A 27,236-nucleotide genomic window follows, 5' to 3' on the forward strand; every position below is an offset into this window, starting at 1 on the left:
TGTTGCCAGGGCAGATCCTGACATGGGGCTCAGTTCCATGAACTGTGAGATCATGACCTGAGCCGAAATCAAGAGTCAAGAAATCAAGATGACGTCAAGATGCTTAACTACCTGAGCCACCTAGGTGCCCCTCCTTTCTCATTCTTGAGGTTTTTATGATTTATAGATTCATGTTCATACTATTAAGCTTCCTTTTTATAAGTACGTTACAAAAATGTGTAGTGAGCTGAAGTGAGGGCTTACATTTCTTTTTCTGCTCAAAACACGCAAAATGTATATTTTATTCCAGAACAAACATATGATCTTAGTTTCCTTGTTTTTTTTTTTTTTTCTTTTTTGGTAAACCCTTTGATTTCAGATCCCATATAAAGAAGAATATGTACTGATCATTACTCTCTTAAAAGTGATTGGGTAACTAGTATAATTAATAATGCGAATCATTGTTAGAGCACCTGGGTGTCTCAGTTGGTTGAGTGTCTTGACTTCAGCTCAGGCCATGATCTTGTGGTTCACGGGTTCGAGCCCTGCATGGGGCTCTGTGCTGACAGCTCAGAGACTGGATCCTGTTTCGGATACTGTGTCTCCCTTTTTCTCTGCCCCTCCCCAACTCTCACTCTGTCTGTCTCTCAAAAATAAATAAGCATTAAAAAAAAAATGTTAATCATCGTTAAAAGATGCAGGGAACCTCAGTGAAAACATGCTTGGGGAATGCTTCTCCTCTTTTCTCCATCGCCCACCCCTGGAATTCACGCCACAGTTAGAACAGATGGTGCCCCCACCCACGTGTGCGAGCACCAGCACTATGGTGCGGGGCTGTGCCCTGACAGGTGAGGAAGCGAACAGGAGCCTAGATGTGCTCCCCGGTGGCAGGAAGGAGTCAGGGCAGCTGAGCGTGAGATCTCTGTCAGCGGCGAGGTCCGTGTGGGCGTCCGCCTCCGTGCGCCTTGGAATCTCCGTCCGCAGGAACAGTTGATTGACTGTGATGGTCCCAGTGTTCCTCTTTGTCACTCTGGTTCCGTGGGTTATAGTCCACACTCTTTTTTTTTTTTTTGGCAGGGGTGCATGGTGTGCAGCAGGGGGTGGGTACTCGTGGACTTTGGAATGGGGAACACAGAGGGAAAGCATTCTCAGTGTGGCCACACCGCTAGGTCCACACCCTCTTCCTCTGTAGGCATCAGTGAGCGCTGCGTAGACCCTTCTCTGACGGTGTGCACACCCGTGGTCCAGAGCAGGGACTCCTCATTGTCCCCTCAGCATCCTCAGGAGCAGTCTTGTCAGTGGTGTTACTTCGGCTCATTTAAGCCAAATAGACAAAGAAAGAATTCCTAAGAGCCCTTCCCACCCAGCGTGGAACTTATCCTCTTATTCAGGCCACCCCCCTCCTGACCTCCTCCCCTATTCATAAGATCATCGTCCTCCTGCCCTGGAAATGCAGAATCCTTCTCGAGTCCGGTGCTCCGGTGGCCGACCCCACGTTACCTGGCTTCAGTCCATCCCTGTCTTCTCTTGGCCAGGCCACCACCCTCCGTGTGCTCTTGTGACCATTCAGCTGGGTGCCTGAGAGAAGCTCAGAACCCGAGGGAAGCTTTGCTTTCATTTTTGAGGCTTCCCGTGTATTAGAGGAAGGAAGAATTTCAAAACCAGTCTATGGAAACTGCTGATCTTTTAAGAAATTAATACTTTTAATACGTACAAAAATAACGCCTGGCATCTGTACCAATTACAGGGCGTTGCAAGATGCATTAAAACAACATCTCTTCATTTATTGGGGATGAAGTGAGACCGTCCCTCTTGCCCTTTTCAGTGTGGTTTTTCTCCATTCTTGTGCTGTCCGGAGGTGCTGCACAAGTTGAGTGAGAGCTGTATGGGCAGCGTGTTCGGGTCCTGTTGGAGTGGCCCACTTGCAGATTTGTTGGGGGGGGTGGTGCTGTGTGATCACGTGGCCTGGCCACACCTCTCCTCTTCCTGCTAGCTGTGCTTGTCCATCTTGTGTAGTTTTGCAGGGTAAGAACCCAGGGGTTGTTGTATGGTACCGGCCATTCAGCAATCTTCAGGGACCTAATAAATGAAGCTATGTACCTTTCCTTGATATTCTTTCTCTCTGTTGTCTGTACCACTCATACAGCAGAGGAAATTGGAAGCTTCCCACGGGTATGTGCAGAGACCTTCGTGATTTGGCACATCAGTGATTACAGTTCTGAACTGTGGTGTCTGTGGTGTCAGTGTCTACTTAGAATGGGGTGGCATACCTCTTTCATGACGTTTATGAGGAGTGCTTAAGCACCATCCGGGTTTATTCGTCATCTAAGAAAAACATCCATCATTTTTTTTAAGTTGATTTATTTATTTTAAGAGAGAGAGAGAGTGTATGCACATGTGCAGAGGAGGGGCAGAGAGAGAGAGGGAAGGAGAGAATCCCAAGCAGGCTCTGCACTGACTTATTTGTGTACTTCTTCCTGCCCCCCCCCCCGCCCCATGCCCCTTTGCTCCCTGCAGCCGCTCCTTGAAGGCAGGGGCTGTGTCTCTGTCTTCTTTGTATCTCTCAGCACGGTGGGTGGCACTGTGTTCCCTGCATGGTCAGCCTGAGTGAGGGTTATATGAGGGCAGTCTTCAGGATTGGGGTTCTTAACTGGACTAAGACAATGCACCTTCTGTGTAGTGACATAAAATAGAGCCCTGTGTACACACAGATACTACATACATTTGTGGAGAGTTGATGGACCCACTAAGATGACCCTGTTTACACATTTACCTGTGTCGTCAAACTCCTACTAACTAGTCAGCTTGGAACACACATTTAGAAACAGACTGAGGGTTTTGAACAAACTGAGGGTTGACGGGTGTGGGAGGTCGGGGGGCGGGGTGGGGAAAATGGGTGATGGGCACTGAGGAGGGCGCCTGTTGGGGTGAACACTGGGTGTTCTAGCTGGTGAGGAATCACAGGAATCTACTCCCAAAGCCAAGAGCACACTATACACACTGTATGTGAGCTAAGTTGATAATAAATTATGTATATAAAAAAATAAAACTCTCATACAATCCAAAACAAAAACAAAAAAGAAAGAAAGCTCTTAGTGGCCTGGTGAGCATGTGTGTGATGCTTCCCAGTGTTAAGCAAACTTCTCCATCAAGTGTTGTACTTCCCCTGCTTTGCGCTAACTCCAAAAAGGAATTGAAAGTCATCCTGAATAGGGAAGTGATTCTGGTTTCGTGTGCTCAGCCATATCTCCGACAGTCATGGGATGTTAGCACTAGAAGGATCTCAGAGTCCTTTCTGAGCCGGAGATTTGGAGAGTTTGCATGTGTAACATACTCCCTGGTGGATTCCAAAGTAAAGTCCTTGAGTTCTGGAACCTGTGTCTAGATGAGCACCCTCATTTTACTGGGTGAGACAGCCAGCTTGAGAGAGAAAGGGAAAGAGGTTGGCTTTAAGGCAAAAACTAGTGGCCTAGCCAGTCTGACTCCAGAGTCTGTGCGATTTGAACTAGAAGATGCAGTCTTATGTAATAAGCATTGACCAAGTTGTTCCCATGATGTTGATTTTATTTGACTAAAACAAGGAAATACATATTGTCTTGCCTAAAATACATCAAACAGCAACGGCTACAAGGCAGACTTCTTGCCAAATTGGGAAATAAATTGTTCAGTAAATCAGTTGTCAAATAAAGCAACAATAGTGGGTTGTTTCCGATATACATGCATGTATATCCGTAAATATACACATACACATACATGTATATGATATATAGGTATCTGTTGGCCTAATGAGGGCAGTGGTGTTCTGTGATCTGAGTAATGGTCTTCAGGCATTTTGAACTTCACCTTGGCAAAGACTCCAGGGCTTGCCCCTTAAGCTTTTAAAGTCATAATTGAAAATTCACAACCTGGCTTGGGAAGTAGGTCTTTGGACAGAAAGGCCGCTGGCCTGTGTTTTCCTTTGCTTATTTTAGGATTCTGATCATTTCTGGATTTTCCATTCTTTCCTTCTCTGCAGTTCCTAGAGGAGCTATCTTTTTGAATAAATGCTGTGCTCTGACATGTCCCCAGAGGTCCCGTCGGGCTGAGATGCAGCTCCTTGCCTCCTGGTGGCATGGAGCAGGTGCAGGGTCATTCCTGGGTGCCGGACTTGACGGCACCGGCTGGCTGAACTCATGGCCAGGTTCATTTGGCTCTGATGGTGCATCAGGTGCAGGACTGTGTTCGGACCCTTGACCTAATGGAGAAGCACAAGCCAGTGTCAGCTGCACGCTGACTCCTGTGTGCAGGGTGGGGCTGGAGCCGAGAGTCAGGGTGGAAAGGACTAGGGTGTGCTGCCAGAACCTCTGTCTCCTGCGGTGCTCCCCGTTGTCCTCCCGGCTAGCCCATCTTACCCGCTGTCCGTTGTCATCCTCAGTGTCAGTTCTTCAGGGAGCATCCCCGGCCGCTCACCCTGGGCCAGCTCCTGCTGCATGTTCTCTTTGCTCTCTGGGTGTTTCCTTCCTAGCACTTAGGACGCTAAGGCTGAAGCTCCTCTTGGTTATTCGATCATCACTCCAGCCAAGTCTCTCCAGGAGCTCCTCTGGGCCTGGGCCCTCCTGGGATGGGGTTGAGCAGAGCATCGACAGTCGGGGCCACACTGGTGAGGGATTCCGTACTCCTGAGCTCAGACAGCCGCAGACACGAGTGTAGGCCTTCCGGTGGTGGGTAGAATTAGGGGCATCTTGGGCAGAACCAGTGGAGCTGTGGCTTCTGTTTTCAATGAAAAAAAAAATCCTTCTGGATTCGATGGTAGTCTCTGATGTCTGCTTCCTCCGTACCCAGTCCTCCCTGATGGGGAAGGTGCTGTAGGCCGAATGTTTATATCCCCCCGGAATGCAGGTGTTGAGTCCTAACCCCCGTGTAGTGGCGTCTGCAGGTGGGGCCTTCGGGAGGGGACTCGGGCCTGAGGGCAGAGCCTTCCAGAATGGAATTAGTGCCCTTATCAGAAGGAGACCCCAGAGCTCCCTTGTCTGCCTTCTGCCAGGACACAGTGAACAGACAGCCGTCTGTGAACCAGGAGGTGCCTCACAAGGCGCCAGGTCTGCCAACACCTTGATCTTGGACCTCGCAGCCTGCAGAAGCGTGAGCTAGAGTTTCCTGTGTTCACAAAGCCATCCAGTCTGTGGTATTGATACAGCAGCCTGAATGGACGCACGCACAATGCATTCCGGAGAACAAGGACAGGAGAAGGATGTGTATTTCAGGATGTGTTTGCTGCGTGCAGGAGGTCCTTAAAGGAGAGCACGATAGAGAGAAGCGTATCTGGGGGTCAGAGTCAGCGTCTCTGGCCAGTTGCCCTCTGTTGTGCACTTGTCTCTCTGGGCCCCTCTGTTCCTTCTGTTAGTTGAGAATTTTGGACTACAGCTATGTACTTGCCCAGGGTTGGGCCAACTGTAAGGCTCCATGAACTGGAGCGTGGAGATACCACCGTGCGAAGCCTTTCGAAGGGCAGCCAGGGTAGCAGAGGCAGGGAGGGCAGAAGGCAGTTTGCGTGGAGGTGAGGCACACTTTGCCCTCACATGACCTGAGGTTGGTTCCTGGTTCCACCGCGTACTAATCATGTGTCCTGTCCTGGGGCACTCATTCCTTCTCTCTAGGCCCCAGAGCCCCCATCTGTAAGGTGAGAAGAGTGACGTGTATGGCCCAGTGCCACCCTGGGCACGTAGAAAACTAATCAAGGTGGTGCCTGGGAGGTGCACATGGCGTGCGGGCACGTAGTAGGTTTTCTTTCTTTGCCTCGTTTATTCCTTCGTTATTGCATTTATTCATCAGATTTGTCACGAGTGAGGACCACAAGCCAGACTCCACATTGGGTGCTGGGGACGGGGTGGTGGGCAGGACCACCAGGTCTCTGGCTTCATGTTGCTCGGGGACCAGAGTGGCTGTGGCCGGTGTGTGTGTGTGTGTGTGGGGGGGGGGGGTTTGGTTCTCTTTCCTGTCTGTGATCTGAGGGCTGTTGTGTTCCCTCCTGCAGAGGCCACTCCTCTTCAGCAGGGAGGCTGAAATGTGAGCACGGCGACCTGGACCGTGGCAAGGGGTGTGCACCCTTCCAAGTGTGTCTTGGGGACGGGCTAGGTTCTCCTGTGGGTTCTCAAGCAAAGAGATCTCCTGCGGTGCGTACCTCTGTTACACATGAGGAAACCAGGAGTTATAGGGTTCGATGAATTTGCCTGTGGCAAAGACAGGATTGACGGGGCTTAGGGCCGAGTTTCTACCCACTGTGGTGATGTCCCCGATAAAGCCACAGTGGGGAGAGTGCTCTGTTTAGGTAAGCTGTGCAATAAATGCCTGGAGATAGGTGCCTCCTTCTTATTCTCTCCAGGGGCCATAAGTGTCGTGACTCCGGCTTCCCACGGATGTTATTTGCTCATCTTGCTTTGGGCTGTGTTTTGAGGCCAACTCTTCCAACCAGAATTAGACTACAGAAATTCACTCAGGAGCCCTTGCTTTGGATCAGTGGAGGTCTGCTCTTAATGATTCTTGGGAAGGAGGCCCTAGAACTCCCTCCAGGAGCCTGTCAGATGTCAAGCAGGGCTCTGCACACCTGGCCTGTCTCCAGGCTGGGCCGGCCTGGTAGAGCGATGGGCGGCACGTTCCCCTTCGGATGACTCCTCCTTGAACCCAGCTGTGGTTGGGCTCCTGAGAAGAGCTGATGTCAGACTGACCAAGAAGAGCTGAGGGAGCTTGTGGAAAATAAGTACTTCCAGGCTGTGCCCCTGGAGTTCTGGATCCCCTACCTCAGAAGTTGGGCCACAAATATGTGTGTTTTTTAAATGTTCCAGGTAGTTTTGATGTGCATGCATTCAGTTTGGGGAAATAGTGCGTGGCTTGCTTGGAAGGGGCTGGGTACAAAGGGAATACTGGAAAAAAATTTAAAAAAAATTTATTTATTTTTGACAGACAGACACAGAATGTGAGCAGGGCAGGGGCAGAGAGACAGGGAGACACAGAATCTGAAGCAGGTTCCAGGCTCTGAGCTGTCAGCACAGAGCCTGATGTGGGGCTTGAACTCACGAACTGGGAGATCAGGACCTGAGCCGAAGTCGGATGCTTAACTGACTGGGCCACCCAGGCGCCCTGAAAGGGAATACTTTCAAGCACATCTCTTCTCCCCTACCTCTTTAGTTATTAATGAAGGATTTTTTTGGAGTAGTGGTTAAAAGCAGGGGCTTTGGAATGAGACCAGGAAGGCCACCCAACCTGGAGGGATGTGCCCCCTATAAAGCCCTTCACGTCTGGGTCAGACAGGGCATTGACCTTCACCTGCTTTGTGTCTGCCTCCTGAGGGAGCCACCTGTGTGTGCCCCGTGGTCCTGTCTGGCTGCGGCCTGGGACAGTGTCACTTCTACAAATCCAGGGTCCCTTTTCTTCTCCAGAACCCTCTGTGGGGTGGTCTGTGTCTCACTCAGGAGCTGGCAAACACGTTCCTGCCCCTGGCCACGTCACTCTCTTTCCTGTGGGGTTCCCTGGGTGCTGATCGGGCTTTTTCACACTGGCCTAGAAGGTAACTGTGGGACTGTCTCCTGGGCTGGACTGGAGCCTCTTGGGGGCAGGGAGCGGGGCTTACCCTCCTTTGTGTCCCCCACAGCTGGCGCAGTGGCTGAAATATCATAGGTGCCGGGAAGGGTTTATACAAGATGTGGAGCCTGAGCACACGCTTCAGCGGGCCGTCGGCCTTTCTGACTTCGAGCTCACCTCCTGAGAGAGTGCTAGCGGCTTCTCGATGCCTCTGGGAATCCAGGAGTTATTTACCGGTAGTGTTTAAAGAGTTTTCTGGTATGCCTTCAGTCTGCCATTCCCACATTTCTCCTCCAAAGCTCCTATAGGTTAGGGAGGGAAATACAATGCACAGAGACTTCAGGGGGATTTTAAACGCTCCCCACTTAAACGTTCCCCAGGGGTGCCTGGCTGGCTCAGTCAGTTAAACCTACGGCTCTTGATATAAGCTCAGGTCATATAAGCTCACGGTTTGTGGGTCTGAGCCCTGCATCCGGCTCTGGGCTGACAGCTCAGAGCCTGCATGGGATTCTCTCTCCCCCTCTCTCTGCCCCTCCCGTTAGCTATGTCTCTCTCAAAAATAAATAAAAATATTAAAAAAATGTTCCCCAGTGTAGAAAACCTGCCTGGTCCCCACAGGCTGACCCCTGCCACCCCTTCCAGCCTCAGTCCTGGCTGCCCTGCTCCCCCCCCCCCCCCCCCCCGCCCCCCAGCTCTGCCTTCCCATCTAGATCATTCCTGCCTTTCTCAGTGCTGGGCCCTGAGGAGTCAGCTAAGCAGACACAGGTTTTCCACCAGGTGTCTGAAGAAGCACAGGTTGGGGGAAACAGCAGGAGTTTGGCTACCTGCCATGCTTCTGGCCCCACCAGACCCTCTGTCCCCAGGGGAGACCGCTCCAGTGGCAGACCATGGTTATGTGTAATTGCCTCTCGGAGCACAGTGGTCCTGCCCGGCTCATGCCCGTGTGCTGTCAGACTCTTGCCTCCGTCAGCCTGACTTGCTGACTTCGCTTAAGGTCAAAAATTCTTACTCCTCACAGCCCAGACCCAAAGCACCTTCGATGGGAGAGAAGTGACCTAACGTGCGGAAGGGACTCGTCAGCACCCTGGTGTGGCTCCTGGGGGTCCCTCACACAGAGACTCACAGTCACCGCGGAGCGATGACGCCTCTTGTCACCGTCTCCGCAAGGCAGCCTGCTTAGGAGCGGGTGTCATTTAAAACACATTTCATCAGCTACAACTTAATGATGAGTTGATCTCAGTAATCCTTATCACATCCCTGAGGTTTATGTGAACTTTTTATTTTTACGACGACTCTTATTTCCACAACTGGATTCTGATCTTCTTCACCAAAGGCGGGGAGCCAGTTCCGCAGATTCTGTACGTACCACACTGCCTTGTCCGAAGCACTTTCACAGTCAGTTAGCATTGGTCACGTAGCACTAAAATGAACATTCGCAGGCAAGGAAGTACTCATAAGGCTGCCCCAATCCTGATCTGTTTCGCTCTTTTGTCTCCCTGCTGGTAGAAGGTCACCGATGTGGCCCTGGCAGTTCAGAGGGCTACTGTGTGTGATTAGAAAGTCACAGGAGTCATTTCGGACCTTCACTTGATGGCTGTCCCACTGTCTTTACAAATAAGGGGAGCAGCACCCACCTGGCATGGCTCCAGGGGTACTGTTCATGCTGTAGAGAATTTGGACGGTGCCTCCTGGGGTTGTCTATACAGCCCACCTTGCATCATCAGACGGACAGCCACTTTAATTAAAAAAAATTTTTAATGTTTATCTTTGAGACAGAGAGAGACAGAGACTGAGCATGAGTGGGGGAGGGGGCAGAGGGAGAGGGAGACACAGAATCCGCAGCAGGCTCCGAGCTGTCATCGCAGAGCCTGACGCGGGGCTCCAACCCATGAGTTGTGAGATCATGACCTGTGCTGAAGTGGGATGCTTTACTGTCTGAGCCACCCAGGAGCTCTGGGACAGCCATCTAAAAAGCAATTAGTTACCAAATCCGCATTAGGACATAAACAGAAGAAAAATTTGTCAGTTCACTTCCCATCTGTTTGGACGAATCTTACTTCCCATTTTTCCTTGATGTTTTACACTCCTCATTTGCCTGCATCATTGCTGCCTAGCTATGGGTCTAGTGTAGGTTATTGTCTTGTACTTTGCTTTCTTTCCACCCTTCAAGGCTGGGTTATAAATTTTTCTGGGATGCCACAGTCCTTGTCATTGGTGATGATTTAATTATTGCAATCAATTATTTGACGTCTCAACAGTTAGCTCTTTCCCTTAGCACTTCACTTTCTTTCTTTTTTTTTTACTCAATTAAAAAAATTTCTTTTTTGAGCGAGAGTGCGAGTGAGTGAAGGGCAGAGAGAGAGGGAGAGAGAGTGTGGAGCCTGAAGCAGGGCTTGAACTCACGTACTGTGAGATCATAACCTGAGCCAACGTCAGATGCTTAACCCACTGAGCCACCCAGGCACCCCCACGTTTCACTCTCATAACGAACAAGCAGAAGGCCAAAGGAGCTCTTACTTGTTGGTTGTGATCTATGTGTCTGTCATTATGCCAGACACTTAATTGCCTCATTTATTTCTATTAACAGTTACTGATGGAGCAGAGGCCCAGACTGGGTTAATGTTTATTGAACTCTCGCTGTGCTGGGAAGCACTTTGCGAAGAACTTTTCACGCAGTGTCTCCCAGTCGTTGCTCTTTATAAAGTGCCTGTTGCATTTCCCTGCTGCAGGTGATGATTCAGGTTGAAGGGATGTTGGAGGGTTGTTGAAATATTTTTGCACCCAGTGGCACATTCGAGGTTGGAGAGGACAGACTCGAGCCCAAGTGCGTCTGTCTCTGACACTCGTGGTCAGTCTGACATCAGCTCCGTGAGGGTGAACCGTCTTCCTCCTGGTTCTGTTCTCTGCTGTGTCACCAGTGCCGAGAATGCCAGCACACAGTCGGTGTTCAATAAATGCTTGTTTAATGAATGACTAAATGGTCTTAACATGATGCAAGCAGCCAGAGGTTATGTTTCTTTGTCTCCCGAGTCTTTGTTTTTCCACAGCATCACTGTCCCAGGTATAGGTGAGTAGAAAATTTATTTGCATGTGTATACATAAAAGTAGAAATATATATGTAAATAAAGGAATATGTGTATATATATTTATAAATTTGCGTACATGTAATCTTTTCCTGTCTTTTGGTTTATTTTGTTAGGATACATTGTAAGAAATTCGATTATGGGAGCAAATACAGTATAGAAACATTTCATACAGTCTTAAGAATACGGTAAAAAGTTTTTTATGGTCACATCTACACGTCTTGTTATTAGATATACGAGATAGCCTGTTTTTGCTGCTACTTTGCCAGCACTGTTTAAAAAGATACTTTTCACTGATGTTCTGTTGGAGTGCATTGCTGCCTCGCTGTTCTTGCATCTGCTTTATGGCTGGGTGCTGCTGAGTCCTAAACATGGATGTTTTTCAGGTCCTAAGCCAGTTGTGTTCCTGCAGCATGGCCTGCTGGCCGATTCCAGTAACTGGGTCACAAACCTTCCCAACAACAGCCTGGGCTTCTTCCTGGCGGACACGGGCTTTGATGTGTGGATGGGGAACAGCAGGGGAAACACCTGGTCTCGGAGACACAAGACTTTATCCCCTTCTCAGGACGAATTCTGGGCTTTCAGGTAGATTGGAATTGATGGTGACGGGGGCCTACTTCCTTAGTACCCTTACCACAGACACACGGGGAGGCAGGTGGATGGGTAGCTCAAGGTTATCAGAGAGGGGAGACGGATGCCTGGGGAAAGGTTTTAAACCTTATGAGGAATTGTGTAAATCACAGTGAAGTACATTATAAGTAATGATTACATTTAAGAATTAGATTCAACTATGGACTTTTAGTTACTTTGGCATTCCGGGTCCTGTGGGAGTTGGTGGGCAAATTGCGTCCTGGAAACTTCTTCTTTCCCCCCATAAACATGCACACCAAATGTCTGCTTTTCCATTTCCAGAAATTGTCCTTTTTCTATCAATCCTGGCTGTACCTATTAATCCCCGCGTGACACTGGGCATGCTGCATAAGCCTTCTGTGTCTCAGTTTCCTTGTTGTAAAATGGGGTAATAACCGCCAATCTCCCGAGGCCATTGGGGGATCAAAGGAGAGGATACGAGGAGAGAGCCTGGCACGCTGCAGGCAGTGGTGACAGTCCGCTTACCCATTTCCTGATGACGAATGGCACACACACGTGTAACGTGTCCCGGGCTGTGTCCTGCTACCTGGCATGAGGGAAGGTCAGAGCTCTGGACTCCTTCAGGCTTGTGTCCCGTTTGTGAAACCACAGCTTACCTACACGCGTGAAATGCAAGAATGACAAATTTTACCAAAGGAATATACTTGTTGGGCCGCCACTGGTAATAGTGAAAAGCCAGAAACTACCAAATGCCCATCAGCCGCGAATGGACAGATGAAGTGCCGTGTATCTATACAGTGAACATCCCACGGCTCTGTGACAGCATTACTATTTGATCTCATTTATAGAAAGGTTCAAAAATGGGTATAACATAACTTATGGCATAAAAAATGAGGACAGGACCTTTGGGAGGGAGGCAGAATTAGAAAGGGGCCCGCGCAATCCTGTTGATGTTTTCTGCGCTCAGTTCTGTGCTGCTCTACGCAGCTGCGCTCAGCTTATGGTTATTCATCCCCCCGCACCCTTCTTGTTAGCGTGCGGTTATGTTTGTGTGCAGCGTCTTAATGAAAGGGTTCCTTTTCTGGATTACAGTTACGATGAGATGGCAAATTATGACCTATCAGCTTCCATTAACTTCATTCTGAATAAAACTGGCCAAGAACAAGTGTATTACGTGGGTCATTCTCAAGGCACCACAATAGGTACGTATGTCATAAAGCCTGGTGGTGGATACAGTGTCTTCTTACAGAGTTTTTGCCCGTTCTTGAAAGGGAAATAGTAACAAATCATGTTAGTGCAAACAGAGGTGTTTGTTTTTTGCTTTATTGCCAAGCAGAAGTGATGAATAGGGGAAGGGCAGGAAATTCGGGGTAATATTTCACGTTCTCTGAAAATTCAGACTTTCATGTAAATGGATACACATGGTGTATGGTTCCCTTGACCCAGAAGTAAGCCTCAGCCTGGTGCATATTTTCCTGGTTACAGCAGTATGGGGATGTGAGAAGGTAGAAAACAAGAGGTATTATAAGGGCAGAGGCTTTTAAACAGAAAACAAGAAAATACACTTTTTTTTAAAGTTTTTTTTCTTTTTTAAAAAAATTTATTTATTTTTGAGAGAGAGTGGGAGGGAGGGAGGGAGGGAGGGAGGGAGAGAGAGAGAGAGAGAGAGAGAGAGAGAGAGAGAGAGAGAGAGAGAATCCCAAGCAGGGACGCTCGATGCAGGGCTCAAACTCACGACTGTGAGATCATGACCTGAGCTGAAATCAAGAGTCAGATACTCAATCGACTGAGCCATCCAGGAACCCCAAAAATACAGTGAGTCTTAAAAGTTAAGTGGAATAAAACTAACTACAAAGATGGCATGTTATGCTTCATTTCTGAATAGTTTCTAAAAGCTCTATGCATTTTTTATTTATGCCGATTATAAAAAGAACGTGTGTTCACTGTATACAAAAGTAGAAAATTTGGCAGAGTTGAAGGAAAATAAAAATTGCCTGTAATTGTAGCGAACAACAGTTCCTCTGATGAGGAACTAGGGACCTGTCCCATAATTTATGCAGTTCCTCCTTTTTGTGTGTGCTCTCATCAGTAGCTGTGTTTAAGTCACACGGTCTCCTTAGAATACATTCCTAAGGAGGAGAATCACTCCTGAGCGATTCTTAAGTGTCTGGATGTACTATAGTTAAATGTCTGCGCTCTGCTTACTGCCAAACACTCTTAACCAGTTTGAGAGACGACACACAGAAAGTAGCATGTAACACAGATGCGTGTGCCATTCTCACGCGTCAAGAGAAGTGTTTTCGCTCATTTTTGGTCCTTCTCCCATGACTTGCCTGCTTGTGTCCTTTGCCCCAGTGCCTTCTAATGTGACACTTGGGGGGCCAAGTTCAAAGCAAGAAGTGACCTGAGAGAAAGCTAAAAGGTATTTTAAAGCTAGAACATTCTGCATGTGCAGGTTCCTCTGGAGCCCTTGGCGACTGATCTCAATGCCCCTGTAAACTGCTCCCAGGGGCCGGTGGACGGGCGCTGGGGCTGGGTGCTGGGGCTGGGTGCTGATGTGGGGCTGTTAGGGAGAGTCCTTCCTTTGCTCGGCTTCCAGGATGAGAGGAACAGGGGCATCTTCTGATTTCTGTAGGTTAAAAACTGAATCAAGCACTTAACAAGTACTTGACTGACTAGTTTAATCAGACTCCGTTTGCGCGGAGAAGCTTGGAGAAGCTCAGAGGCCCCCCCATGTGGTTGCCTCCTGGTGGTGGCGTTGCCTGCATGGCTCTCAGATCGCCACTAGAGGGTGCGATGTGCGACCGCCTTTGGTTTTTCAGAGAAAGTCCTAGAAGATGGAAACTCCTGTTAAACTTCTTTGTGTTTCTCCAGGTTTTATAGCATTTTCACGGATTCCCGAGCTGGCCAGAAAGATTAAAATGTTTCTTGCCCTGGCTCCTGTGACTTCAATCAAGTTCTCTACTAGCCCTCTAAATAAATTAGGAAGCTTTCCAGATTTTCTCTTCAAGGTACTTGAACTCTCCCCAACCCCCCTGGAGCCCCACCAACAACATTTCAGACCTGAAGAACTGGCCTTTAGAGGAGCATCCGTGCCTTCCTCCTCTGTGTTTCACTGTCAGTGGAACAGTGGCTCCTCTCCCCGCAGTGTTTCCTTCCCCCTTCACCCCTCCTTCCAGATCCTGGGGAGTCAGGGAAGGTGAATCACTAATTCTACCCGAGAACACCAACTTCTCATGTTCGGCATGTCAGTGCAGCTGTCCCCACACCACACAGAGGGAGCACAGGCGGTCCAGAGTTGCCCTGTACCCCACGCGGTAGCCTGTGCTTGGGCGTAGGCAGGAGACGGGACGCGGGAAGCGCGTCGCTCCCACACGCCTGACCGTGGCCACACCGAGGGCCACCGAAAGACACCGTTCCTGTGACATTTCATAATGTGGCCAGTAATATGGTTACAAGCCAGTGACCTCCCTGAGGCTCAACCCTAGAACTGTGTGACCCCCGCGGCCCTGGCTCTGTTCACAGAGGAAGCAGTTTTCATGAGGAGGAGTTGAGAGCCAGCTGAGGCCGGATGGCCCATTATGTGCGCTCTGTATGCGTTCCATGTGTGATACGTGTATACGCACACACGCAGTTCCACACAGGACGTATACTTAAAATGAGGTGTAACATATCAGCCATCTCAGAGACGTTCACAGGAGGTACAGACTGTATACCTCAGAATCCCGACCCACACCTCAGATGGATTCTCGGAACCAGTGACCAGACATGCAGACAAGACGTGGCCCCCTCTAAGCAATTTTAGCTCTAATGCCTTGGGTCATAGAAGCCTCCATTCTCACTATAGACAGTTCAGAGATTCCAAATAAAGTATCCCTCAGTTACCAAGGCCTCTCTTACTCCTTGCTCAGAATTAAAACAGTGCTCAGTGTGAGGTTTTCCTATACACCTTGTGTGTGAATTTAAATACGTACAAACGTCCTGAGAGAAATTTAGTGTTTAGTGTTAACGTAGATGGTGGCCCGCTATGTGTCTCGTTCTTCAGATGACACGTTTCACTCTTGGTGAGCTGCCCCGTTAATACATACAACTCCCTCTTGTTCTAAACTGCTGTGTAGTAAGTATTCTGTTATCAGGAGCTACTGTCTGGTAGACGTTTAAGGTTGTTGCTGATTTGCCATTGCTGCCTCCCTGTGTCCTTAAAAAAAAAATTTTTTTATGTTTATTTATTTTTGAGACAGAGACAGAGCATGAGCAGGGGAGGGGCAGAGAGAGAGGGAGACCCAGAATCCGAAGCAGGCTCCGGGCTCCAGGCTCCAAGCTGCGAGCACAGAGGCCGATGAAGGGCTCGAACCCACAAACCGCGAGTCTGTTTGGACCTGAGCCAAAGTCGGATGCTTAACTGACCGAGTCACCCAGGCACCCCTCCTTGTGTCCTTTTTCATAAAGAACTGAAATGGCCATCATAGGGATGTTTTGGATTTAATTTAACCCTTGGAGATTGTGATCTGGTAGCTTTGTAAGGATACCAACTCCCACTCCCCACCTTGGAGATGGTGTCCTTTAAATCTGGGGTGGGGCCAGGAGCTGCATTTCACAGAGCACCCTGTGGGATTCTAAAGTAACTAAACAGACCGGTAGTTGAGAACCACTGTCCCAGACAGCGGTGTTTCCTAATATCCTGGGAGAATGACAAAGTGAAAAAATAAATGTCCATAAAGCCTTTGGATTAGCTGCCCTGGGAAATCAGTGCCGCTGCCATGAAAGTTTAGTACCCTCTCAGCCTGCAAAAATATAAATTCTAAAGTCATCAAGATTGATCTGGGCAGGCCTGTAAATGTGTAAGGTGAAGTTTTCTTTCTCCCTACGCACCCTCCTGCTTTTACATGCTCTCGGTGAGCACTCAGCTCTGAAGGACAAGGTCAACTTCACATTCTTTGTCGGCCAAAAGGAAAGCTTGGCTTCTCATGCTACGAGTCGGTGATACATTGTCCTCTTGTTTTTAGTAGAGAACCTCAGAAGTATATGCATTTATCTATCTATCACATGTGACCATTATGTAGACTCAAAGCCAGGAGCCTTTTCCTTCCCTGCGACCTTGTCTGCACGTGATACTTCTTGATTCTCCCCAGCTAATCTTAATGGGCTTCGTCTGCAGAAGAGGAGCATTTGAGGAGACCCGGTATCTGTCCGTAGATATTGGTTGGCTATCTTGTGGTAGGCAGATTTGATAGAGGTCACAGGCTGTGTGTATGTGGACAGCATTTGCCTGAAGAAGTGCCGAGTATGGCCCATACAGTTTTATGACTTCAAATTAGTTGCAGCCTTTAAGCAGCATATGTAATGTTGGAATCTTGATCACTGGTTGTTTGGAGGGTGTGGGGAGGGGGCGGGAAGGGGGGGTGGGAAGGGAGTGAGAAGGGCGCCGTGCACCACAAAGCAGTCACACCCGTAGGCTGAGCGTAAGCTTTCCAGTTCATCATGGTTCTTAACGCTCCCTAAACATCCCTGTGGGCAGGGTGGCATTTAACACTTGCCACTTTAGGGCGTGCCTGGGCGGCTCAGTCGGTTGAATGTTCGACTCTTGGTTTCGGCTCAGGTCATGATCTCACGGTTGGTGAGTTCGAGCCCCGAGTCGGGCTCTGCGCTGACAGTGTGGAGCCTGCCTGGGATCCTCTCTCCCCACCCCCTTTCTCTGCCCCTCCCTCCCTTTTATTTTATTTTATTTTATTTTATTAATTTTATTTTATTTTATTTTATTTTTATTTTTATTTTATTTTATTTTTTTAAATTTATTTTATTTTATTTTTTTTATTTTATTTTACTTTATTTTATTTTACTTTATTTTTTAATTTTTTTAAAATTTATTTAATTTTATTTTATTTCCCTCTCTCCCTTTAAAAAACCCCGAAAGCGTTTGCCACTTTTACACATTTGCATTTTCGTGCTGCCTATGTTAGTTTGCTCCTATATTAGTTTGCTCCTCCCGTGAGGAGGAGGCTGCCCCCTGCCTCGCCCTGGCTTCTGGGGGCTTGCCTGCCATTCCTGGGTTGAGAGGAGCATCCCTTCACCTCCGGCCTTCACCTCCACACGTGTGCGTTCTCCCTGTGTGTCTGTCTCTGCTCACGTTTCCCTATTTCTAGAAGGACCCCGGTCCTGCAGAGTGCCCACCCTGCCCACCACATCCTCACTTGATTGCCTCTGAGAAGACCCTGTCCCCAAATGAGGTCACCTGCTGAGATAACTGGGAATTAAGACCCACCCCCGAGGTCTTGGTAGGCATTTGAATTTTTTCACTCCTGCTTGTCCCTCCAGAGGGTAGGCATCAGCAAAAGCGTAAATTATCGGCGGACAAATTTGGGTTCAATATAAGGAAGGTTGTTTTTCTGTTTCCCATTGCACAGGTGTGTGAATATCCTTGAGGGTGTAGTGACAGCCCCGGAAACACGTGCGCACGGCTTCGGTGGCCATTGGTCAGGGCTTGTGTAGATCAGGAGTCGGCAAGTTTTCTCCAGAGGTCCGTATGGTAAATCTCATTGTCTTTGCGGATCATATGGTCTCTGTTGCAACTGCTGAACCCTGCCGTTGTAGTGTGAAAACAGCCTGAGAGACAGCATAGAAAAATGAGCATGCCCGTGTTCCAATAAAACTTTATTTATAAGCATAGGTAGTGCTGGTGGAAGGAATGAGGAGTTAACCATTTAAGGGGGAGAGTTTCAGCTTGAGATGTTGTAACAGCTCTGCAGATGGATAATGGTGCTGGTTGCACAATAATGTGAGTGTACTAATGCCACTGAGCTGAATACTTAAAAATGGTTAAAATGGTAAGTTTTGTGTTATGTGTGATCTATCACAGTAAAAAAGTATTAGAAGAAAAAGACAATGGGCTGGAACCGGCTCACTGACAGTAGAGTTGGATTGGATGTATGTGCCCTACATAGACGCATTGTTGACCAGTCTTGGTTTAGACTCTTTCTTGGAAGTCACTACCAATCTTCCAGCCAGTAAACTCTTTGGGGATGGTCCTGGGGCGAGTGATCATTAATTGCCCCTTCTTGCTGTGAAAAGTCTGCTGTGAACTTACTTGGTTTTCTGCCCTTTTCTTCACTGGAGACTTAACAAATTTTTTTTAATTTAAATTCAGTTTAGTTAATGTACAGTGTAGTATTGGTTTCGGGAGTAGAACCCAGTGATTCATCTCTTACACAGGACGCCCAATGCTCATCCCAACAAGTGCCATCCTCAATGACCATCAGCCATTTAGCCCATCCCCCAGCCAACACCCCTCCAGCAGCTCTCAGTTTGTTCTGTGTTTAAGAGTCTCTTATGGTTTGCCTCCCTCTCTGTTTTTATCTTATTCTTCCTTCCCTTCCCCTATGTTCATCTGTTGTGTTTCTTAAATTCCACATATGAGTGAAGTCACATGATATCTTTCTCTGCCTGACAGTTTTGCTTAGCATAATACATTTTAGTTCCATCAGTGTTGTTGCAAATGGCAAGATTTCATTCTTTTTGATTGCTGAGTCGTATTCCATTGCACATATATTCCACATCTTTATCCATTCATCAGTTGGTGGACATCTGGGCTCTTTCCATACTTTGGCTATTGTTGATAGTGCTGCTATAAACATGGGGGTGCATGTGTCCCTTCGAATCAGCACTCTTGTATCCTTTGGATAAATTCCTAGTAGTGCTATTGCTGGGTCATAGAGTAGTTCTATTTTTAATTTTTTGAGGACCCTCCATACTGTTTTCCAGAGTGGCTGCACCAGCTTGCATTCCCACCAACAATGCAAAAGAGATCCTCTCTCTCCACATCCTCGCCGACATCTGTTGTTGCCTCAGTTGTTAATGTTTGACATTCTGACAGGTGTCCGGTGGTTTCTCATTATGGTTTTGATTTGCATTTCCCTGATGATGAGTGATGTTGAGCATTTTTCATGTGTCGGTTGGCCATCTGGATGTCTTCTTTGGAGAAGTGTCTATTTATGCCTTTTGCCCATTTCTTTACTGGATTTTTTGTTTTTTTGGGTGTTGAGTTTGATAAGTTCTTTATAGATTTTGGATAGTAACCCTTTATCCAATATGTCTTTTGCAAATATCTTCTCTTATTGCCTCAATTGCCCTTCCCTGGAGACTAAGTACACATCTGTAACATCCGCTTTTGCCTTAGTAAACACATCGTATAAATATCCTCGCATGAACGTCCACTGGTTCCCATTTCTTTTGAGTCGTATGTGGAGACACTGGGCATGTGTCTCTTCTTCTGACGCGGGTCATGGAATCTCATATTCCAGAATAAATGCTGAGATATTCTTGGTTTTCTTCTTCTTTTTTTTTTTATAGCACTTATTTGGAGTCAGACAATTTCTTCCCCAAAATGAGGTTTTGAAGTGGCTGAGCACAGATGTTTGCAGTCGTGTCATTCTGAAGGAACTCTGTGGAAATGCCCTTTTTGTTCTATGTGGATTTAATGAGAGAAACTTAAATATGGTATGTATGTTCATAATAAAACTTGCTTTAACTTTTAGCTAGTTTATTTTATCTGTGAATATGCTTATTTGTGCTGAAGGATGTGAGAAAAGCAGGAATGACCTCATCCGAGTGCTAACGGGTCTGACACTGAAGAGGTTCAATGTGGGCAAGTGCCTGGAATGTTCTCTGCTGCTTTCCTCAGGCTAGCAGCTTCCCACAGGGTGCCCGTGAGGAACTACTGAGTGAGGACATCTGTCATAATTTATGTCCCAATATTTATATTTGTTCTAGTCATCTATTTCTTTTAAAAAACTACTGCGTGTATATTTAAATTTGGAACAGCAATTTCCGTGTGTGTGTGTTTGTGTGTACGTACACATTGATTTACTTATTTTTATTTCGTAAAATGTAAACCCTTGGCCGGTAAAATGCTGGTGTTTCTATGTATAGTTTGTAATGTTGCATCATGTGAAAACGGATTTTGAGATTCTCGAATGAAGGCTCTACTTTCTCGTTTCTGATATAGAAACAAGGTCTGATTATTATATGAAATTTTGGAAATTCAGAAAAGCTTGTAGCAGAAAATAAAAATGCCTAGTAACCTCAACCCATGCAGCCCTACGACTGCCATGTTGCTCTGTTTCCTCCATATGTATTCTGTGTGTGTGTGGCTGTGCAGTTTTTCTAGAACATATCTGTAGTTAGAGAATTTTTTTTCTTGTTCTTAATCTCCTATATATGAGATTATGGCTTTGAAGTGCAGAATTGATTTATTATCAATGCTTCCTTAACGCTGTACCCATCATTTATGTCAATTTATCTCTTTTGCAGTCTAGAGTGTCGGTGTATATAACACACTCTCCTGCTGGAACTTCTGTGCAAAACATATTACACTGGAGGCAGGTAGGCATTCTGGAGGGGCTGCTGGGGTTTGTATAAAATCAACGTCAGAGGGACCTGTGCCTTCCATGAAGGACTTGTCTGCGAGCCCTTCCCTTCTTAAGGACTTGTCTGCGAGCCCTTCCCTTCTTGTCGCAGACCAGGCCGGTCGCTTACAAATCAGAGCTGGTTTCCTTCCCCTGAGTCCTGGGTTCCTGTCATTGTGTCATTGTACCCTGTGTGCGTTCACCAAACAGGCTATTGGGCTTGACTTTTTTCTCTCCCCTCCTGCCCCACCCCATCAGTTTCTCACCAAGTCCTAGATTTATTTTATTTCTGTGATGCTTCATCAAGCCAGATTTTTGAGCAGCTTTGAGATGGAAGCTAATGTCAGCATTAACCCGTGAGCACAGTAGGACTGAAGACACCAGTGCATAAACCAGAGCAAACCAGTCAGGAGAGTAAATGGGAGCCACTCACTTTTAAAATGCAGCTTTCATTGTTTTAGCACATACCACAAAAGTAATGCATGCCCATTCTAGAAAATTTAGAGATTATGTACTATAGGAAAAGGATAATAAAAATTGTCTTAGGGATAAAAAACAAAACTCTGCAATTGTCCGCAGAGATAGAAGATGTGTACCAGGAGATAGGAAATGTCTTTGCAGCCTACTGTATACCTCTTACTGCAGATCATTCCAGAAGGAAGTGGTTAAGGATGCAGATAGAAATATAGTTGCAAAAATAGATTAATTAAATTAATCAGGTGACTTTATTTTCGTCTACTTACTCTTTTAATAACTTGTCCCCCCCCCCCCCCCCCCCGCCTAACAATATATCAGGGGCTTATATCTACCTCAGGACATATTTCTGTAGAAATTTCCTTCCTAACTTCTTTTTGAACATGAAATAACTCACCATTTAAGCTCCAAACCAAGATGCTGTGGTCTTGGATAGCAGTTGCCAGGCACTGGGCAGTCACTGCCTGCAGCAGAATCACATGAGCTGCCTTTAACATTCCACCTTTTAATAAAATATTGTTTTAAAAAATGAGGGGAGTTGGATTCATAGTAGAGCTGTTGGATTGGCTATAATCTGGCTTCTAAAATATTTTTTTAAAAATGTTTTATGTATTTATTTTTGAGAGAGAGAGAGAGAGGCAGGCAGAGGCAGAGCACAAGCGGGGGAGGGACAGAGAGAGAGGGAGACACAGAACCTGAAGCAGGCTCCAGGCTCCAAGCTGTCCGCACAGAGCCTGACACGGGGCTCAAACTCACAAACTACGAGATCATGACCTGAGCTGAAGTCGGACGCTTAACCGACTGAGCCACCCAGGCACTCCTCCATTACCTAAAATTTTAAATTACTATTTTTTGCCTTTTCTTTTCCATAGTAAAACATCCTGGGACAGATGTTCTTGAATTAGAAGTGTATCCTTATACCCGAGGCACATTACTTTCTTAGGATACAGTCGTGGGAGTAGACTTCATGGTCAGAGAGATTGGCATAACTTGAAGACTTGGAGTACATATTGTACTTTAGCGAGATTGAAACTGTACGTTTTCATTACCATTCAAGACCTAAGAATAACCTTCTGTCACTTAAAAAACCATCCATCCTAATACTTTAACCTTCTCCTCTGCCTCATTATCCATATACCATTATCATAGGAGTGTAACCACAGTGCATGTTCCATTTCATTTTCTGCCTGCTTCCCACTTAATAGTAGTTATGAACAGTTTTCTCTTTCTGTTGTATTATGTTTATTTGTGACGGGGCCACGCTGTTGTACGTATGGATGTAGCATAATGTATTTAACCAGATCCCTATCACTGGGCTTCAGCTGATTTCCGGATTGTTAGTGCGGTGTCCTTCACGTCGTCCTCCTGCTGAAATGCCCTTTCCAGTGCGTGGCGTGAAGTCCTATGCCTCTTGAGCACAAAAGTCAACTTTGGAGTTCAGTCTGAGTTCCAGGCAGATTTTTCCTTTGTACCCCATACCGTCTCCCGTTGCTTTATACAAATGTTAAAAGACACATGTGAGAGAGTGAGAAACTGATGTCTGTCTACAGTGGTGGATTTTCACTGATAATTTGAGCTGAGAACAGGTGCCCTGATGGGTGCGGTGAGTCCAAAATTTATTCCGCTTGTTAAATTTGCTTCAGGTACCGGTGTCTGTCCTTTGCAAGGGCAAAGGCAGACGCTGAACATTTCTCCTGTAGAAGCAGCATTTTATGGCATTGCTAAGAACTGAAGCTTCGCACAAATTGAAAGCAGTCGAGATGAAGCAAGTCTAGGTTTTTGCTCTTTACTGGGCACCACCGACTGGCCCGAGCTGAACAGTTTCCGATTCATTCAGCTGGTCAATTTTGGAATTTATTCTTGGCAGTGTTTAATCTGGGGGATATAGAGGAGGTACGGATTGGTGTCATTTCAAAATTTTTGAAAAAGTGACTTTTTAAATGTTTTAATGTCACTATTCTAAATACACATCCATTACAGTTTCACATACGGTATTATTCCATGGCTGTAGGTAGAATTGTGCTGGTGTGTGGTACGATTTGGTGATTATACTGGCTATACTCAAGAGTAAGTGTTAAATAAAATCATTAAAGTATTGAGAAAACAATAAAAACAAGGGGTGCCCGGGTGGCTCAGTCGGTTAAGCATCCTATTCTTGATTTCAGCTCAGGTCATGATCTCAGGGTCATGAGATTGAGCCCCGCGTCAGGCTCCGCACTGAGCATGGACCCTGCCTTGGATTCTGTCTCCCTCCCCCTGTCCTTCCCCCCTGCTCACGTGCTCTCTCTCTCTCTAAAATAAAAAATAAAATAAAATATTGAATAGTTGAGTGGAGTGGATAGCTAGAAAACATGGGGATTATAAATAAATATATTAACTCATAGATTAATATAAGGATAATACAGGGGCACCTGGGTGGCTCAGTTGATTGGGCAACTGACTTCAGCTCAGGTCACGATCTCACGGCTCTTGAGTTTGAGCCCCGTGTGGGGCTCTATTCTCATAGTTCAGAGCCTGGAGCCTGCTTCAGATTCTGTGTCTCCCTCTCTCCCTGCCCCTCCTCTGCTCATGCTCTGTCTCTCTGTCTCTCTCTAAAATAAACATTAAATTTTTTTTAAATATAAGTATAATATAGCGTTTATATTATCCCACAGAGGTATGTTCATGCATAATCAATATTCTTACATACTAATCTGAATATATTATTCCACATCCATATGAATCCACCTATTAGCATTAATCCATATATTGTATGCAATACGTATTTCTTTCCCAAATAAGAGTGTTAACTCTTTGAAAAAGTTTAGGCTTCAAATCTCAGTAAAAAGCCATCACGAAGCTTATCTAACAAGTACAGTTGTCAGCTCAGTGTCCTTCGCGGCATGTGTGCGAAGCTGCTTTATTGGGTCGGACGGTAGCTCTATTCCGATCAGAATAACGTAACTTTGTCACTTAGATTCTCGGAGTACGGATGACACACAGTGTTGCACTGGTTTCAGGTGCACGACACAGTGATTTGACAAGTCACGTTGTGCTGTGCTTTCTGCCCACGTGGCCGCCATCAGTCACCACACAACTCCGTTACACTGCGAATGCCATTTTGTTTTTTCAAATTTTTTTGTGTGTTTATTTTTGAGAGAGAGACAGAGTGCAAATGGGGGAGGGGCAGAGAGAGAGGGAGACACAGAATCCGAAGCGGGCTCCAGGCTCCGAGCTGTCAGCCCAGAGCCCGACGCGGGGCTGGAACTCATGAACTGCGAGATCGTGACCTGAGTTGAAGTTGGACGCTCAACTGACTGAAGCCACCCAGGCGCCCCTGATGCCATTTTGTTTGAAATCACAGTTTGGAAATCAAGAATAAAACTGCAGACGATGTAAAAGGGACTTCCGAGGATGTAGTTAACTCCTGCAGCCTGGGAGCCTTTCTTGAACTTCTGTGTCACTCAACTTTTTTCCCCCTTTTATCTTCTTTTTTAGGTTGTTAAATACCATAAGTTTCAAGCCTTTGACTGGGGAAGCCACGCCAAGAATTATTTCCATTACAATCAGGTAAAGGCTTCAAAAGTCTTTAGAATTAATGAACTGGGCTCTGAAAGCTCACCGGGGAAGCCACCTGAGTCACAGGGCTCTGGTGGGCTCGGTGCTCCCTGGCGCTGTCCCCATCACCGTCACACATCAGTCACAGTGGCCAGGAGCACAGACTTCAGAGTCAGACTAGCCTCGGCCTGTCACCTGGTCGCTGGCGGGCCTCAGCCACATTACATGGCCAAGATACACAAAGAAACGGACTGTGGTTTGAGTGCTACATGCTCTGCAGCCTGAGGCACTTTTGCCCATGCTTGTCTTGTTTCGTTGTTTCCTACGACATCCGTGTGACGGGTGTGCTGGTTGTTATTATGGAAGGCGAGGAAACGGGCCTACGGAGGCCCCGTGGCACGTGTTACATGTGTGGGGGTACGACCCCAAAGCCAGTGCCCCACCACCTGGCTCCCGCGCTTTTCACGTCCACCCTCCCCGGGAGCTCAGCGCCTTCGCGAGGGAACTTAACACTTGTTAGGGTACCCGGCGCGCGGTAACAGCCCGACCGCCGGCAGGTACCATAGTTAGGATTCTGTCACTGCGGCTCAGGTTTCTTCTCATTGTGGTCACGGTAACTTGAGCAAACGGAGACCGCTTTTCACCACGTGATCCTCGCTGGTAAATCTCACCAGGATTTAAGGAGGATCACGTCGACTGTGTGTGTTTTGTGAATTGAAACGAAGCCTCCGGTTGCTTTTATCCTAGACGTACCCTCCCCTTTACAACGTGAGAGACATGCTTGTGCCCACCGCCGTCTGGAGCGGGGGGTCACGACTCGCTGGCAGACGTCAACGACGTCAGCATATTGTTGCCACCAGATCACCAACTTGGTGTACAACAAGCTCATCCCCGACTGGGAGCATCTGGACTTCATCTGGGGCTTGGACGCCCCCTGGCAGCTGTATGACGACTTGGTGAAGCTGATGTTGAAACACCTGTGAGCCGCGCCGGCCAAGTTCACCATCACGCCGGGGATCGGGCAGGTTTAAAACGCGTTTGCTTAATTTCTCTAAAATAGTTGTCTGTCTTTCCCAGGATTTTTATATTTTTGTGTGCAATCAGATTATGCCATTGAAGGTGTTCGGGTCCAATCGTGTCTTATTTTCCCTTTTTTTTTTTGTTTTTTTTTTGGTTTTTTTTGCTTTTTTTGTCCAGTCATGGTGTATTTGAGGCTAGTGCCTCTAACCTACCTTAGCCTTCTTAAGTTTTTTTCAAAATCCCACTGATTCATGAAAGATCCTAACCGTTGTGTAGAGCCTTACAATTTGAAACATACAAATACTGCTTTTTTTGCCTTCACACAGGACACACCGTGGGTGTGTCGGAGTTTTGAAGCCGGGTGGTTTGTTGGCAGATAACCTGACGCTGATTTGAAAAAGCTCAGTGTGTGAAGTATCTGGTTCTCGTCTCTTTGCCTTAAAGGGCTCTTCAGTCCGGTGGCTTTGTGGTCATTAGGGAGCCGAATGCCATATTCTTATGTCCTCATGCAGCAGGTGCAAAGTCAAATCCCGTGATGACCCTGTGGTGCCAGGTGTGAAGATTCTATGGTGAATGTTATCGAATCTGAAAATGTTTAAATTGCTCAGACCAAGCAGCATTGTTTACCGGAGTCTACAGACAATAGATGGCACTCATTAAAAAAAGACTGACTCCTGTATTTTAAATAGCTTGAAGACTCATACCTGTAACCAAATGTCTTCCCAAGTTCGTAATTGTGTGGCAGGCGATCCCTCCACTCGTTTGAGAACAAGAGTGCTGTGTAGAGGCAATACCGCTCTCTTCCGTGAAATTACTGTATTCTCTTGGCCAGATGTCGCATCAGCGCCGATGACCAGACGCAGGAGCCCAGAGGCTGCCCGGGGGGGGGAGCATCCTAACTCATTTTCCCACAAGAGAAACATGAGTGTGAATGTTTTGAGATCAGAGCTCAGGGAGTCTCTGTTTTCTAGTTTTCTGTGCGTCCATAGTTTTAATTCTAATTTGCGTGCCTGGTTCAGGACACGTGTCCCGTATTCACCCGCTTTCCGCATTGCGCCGTTCCCTTGCGATACTGACAGATGGATGGAATGACAGTTGACATGTTCTTCTGACACAGCTTCTTCAGCTGCAGTAATAAAGGATATTTGGTGTTCACTGATAGATGCAGGCAGCATCCTACTACTTTGTAACACTTAAAAAGCCTTGAACTTTTCAATAAAACTGAGTAGCCTCGTAGGCCTGAGGGATTGTGTGTGTATATGTGTGTTTTCTCCTTTACTTAATGGCCATCCTGTACTTCCCTTTCTCTTCTGGAGGGACTGACGCTTTTCTTCCTCATCTTCTCCCCTCGTCCTTACTCTGAGTAAGCTTCACTGACCCTGCCCTTCAACCTTTGATCCCTCACCGTGGTGAGGAGGGAGCGGTCTCAAACCTAAGGGAGGGTGGGGCATAGTTTGGAAACGCTGGCTGTCAACCTGATCTCACAGGGTTCACTGAGTGAAACTGAGTGGAAACTAAGGAGAGACCTGGGCGCCGGCTGCAGTGGGACCAGGGGTTCAAGGGGTTCAAGGACTGTCCATCCAGCGCCCTCCTC

General features: G+C 47.0%; 1 protein-coding gene across 1 annotated transcript in view; it reads left to right on the top strand.

Annotated features, from left to right (window-relative positions):
• Positions 1–26,878, top strand: part of LIPA (lipase A, lysosomal acid type) — a 34,250-nt gene extending 7,372 nt beyond the window's left edge. The window contains 9 exon segments of the mRNA XM_019430048.2: positions 11,006–11,204; positions 12,303–12,412; positions 14,085–14,221; positions 19,557–19,703; positions 20,517–20,588; positions 24,563–24,634; positions 25,370–25,426; positions 25,428–25,478; positions 25,480–26,878. Of these exon segments, the coding sequence (XP_019285593.2) occupies positions 11,006–11,204; positions 12,303–12,412; positions 14,085–14,221; positions 19,557–19,703; positions 20,517–20,588; positions 24,563–24,634; positions 25,370–25,426; positions 25,428–25,478; positions 25,480–25,605 (971 nt within the window). The 3' untranslated portion in view covers positions 25,606–26,878.
• The last annotated feature ends 358 nt before the right edge of the window (positions 26,879–27,236 follow it).

Source organism: Panthera pardus, unplaced genomic scaffold (assembly GCF_024362965.1).
Source record: "Panthera pardus isolate Hobbes unplaced genomic scaffold, ASM2436296v1 HiC_scaffold_22, whole genome shotgun sequence".
NCBI classification, from domain to species: Eukaryota; Metazoa; Chordata; class Mammalia; order Carnivora; family Felidae; genus Panthera; species Panthera pardus.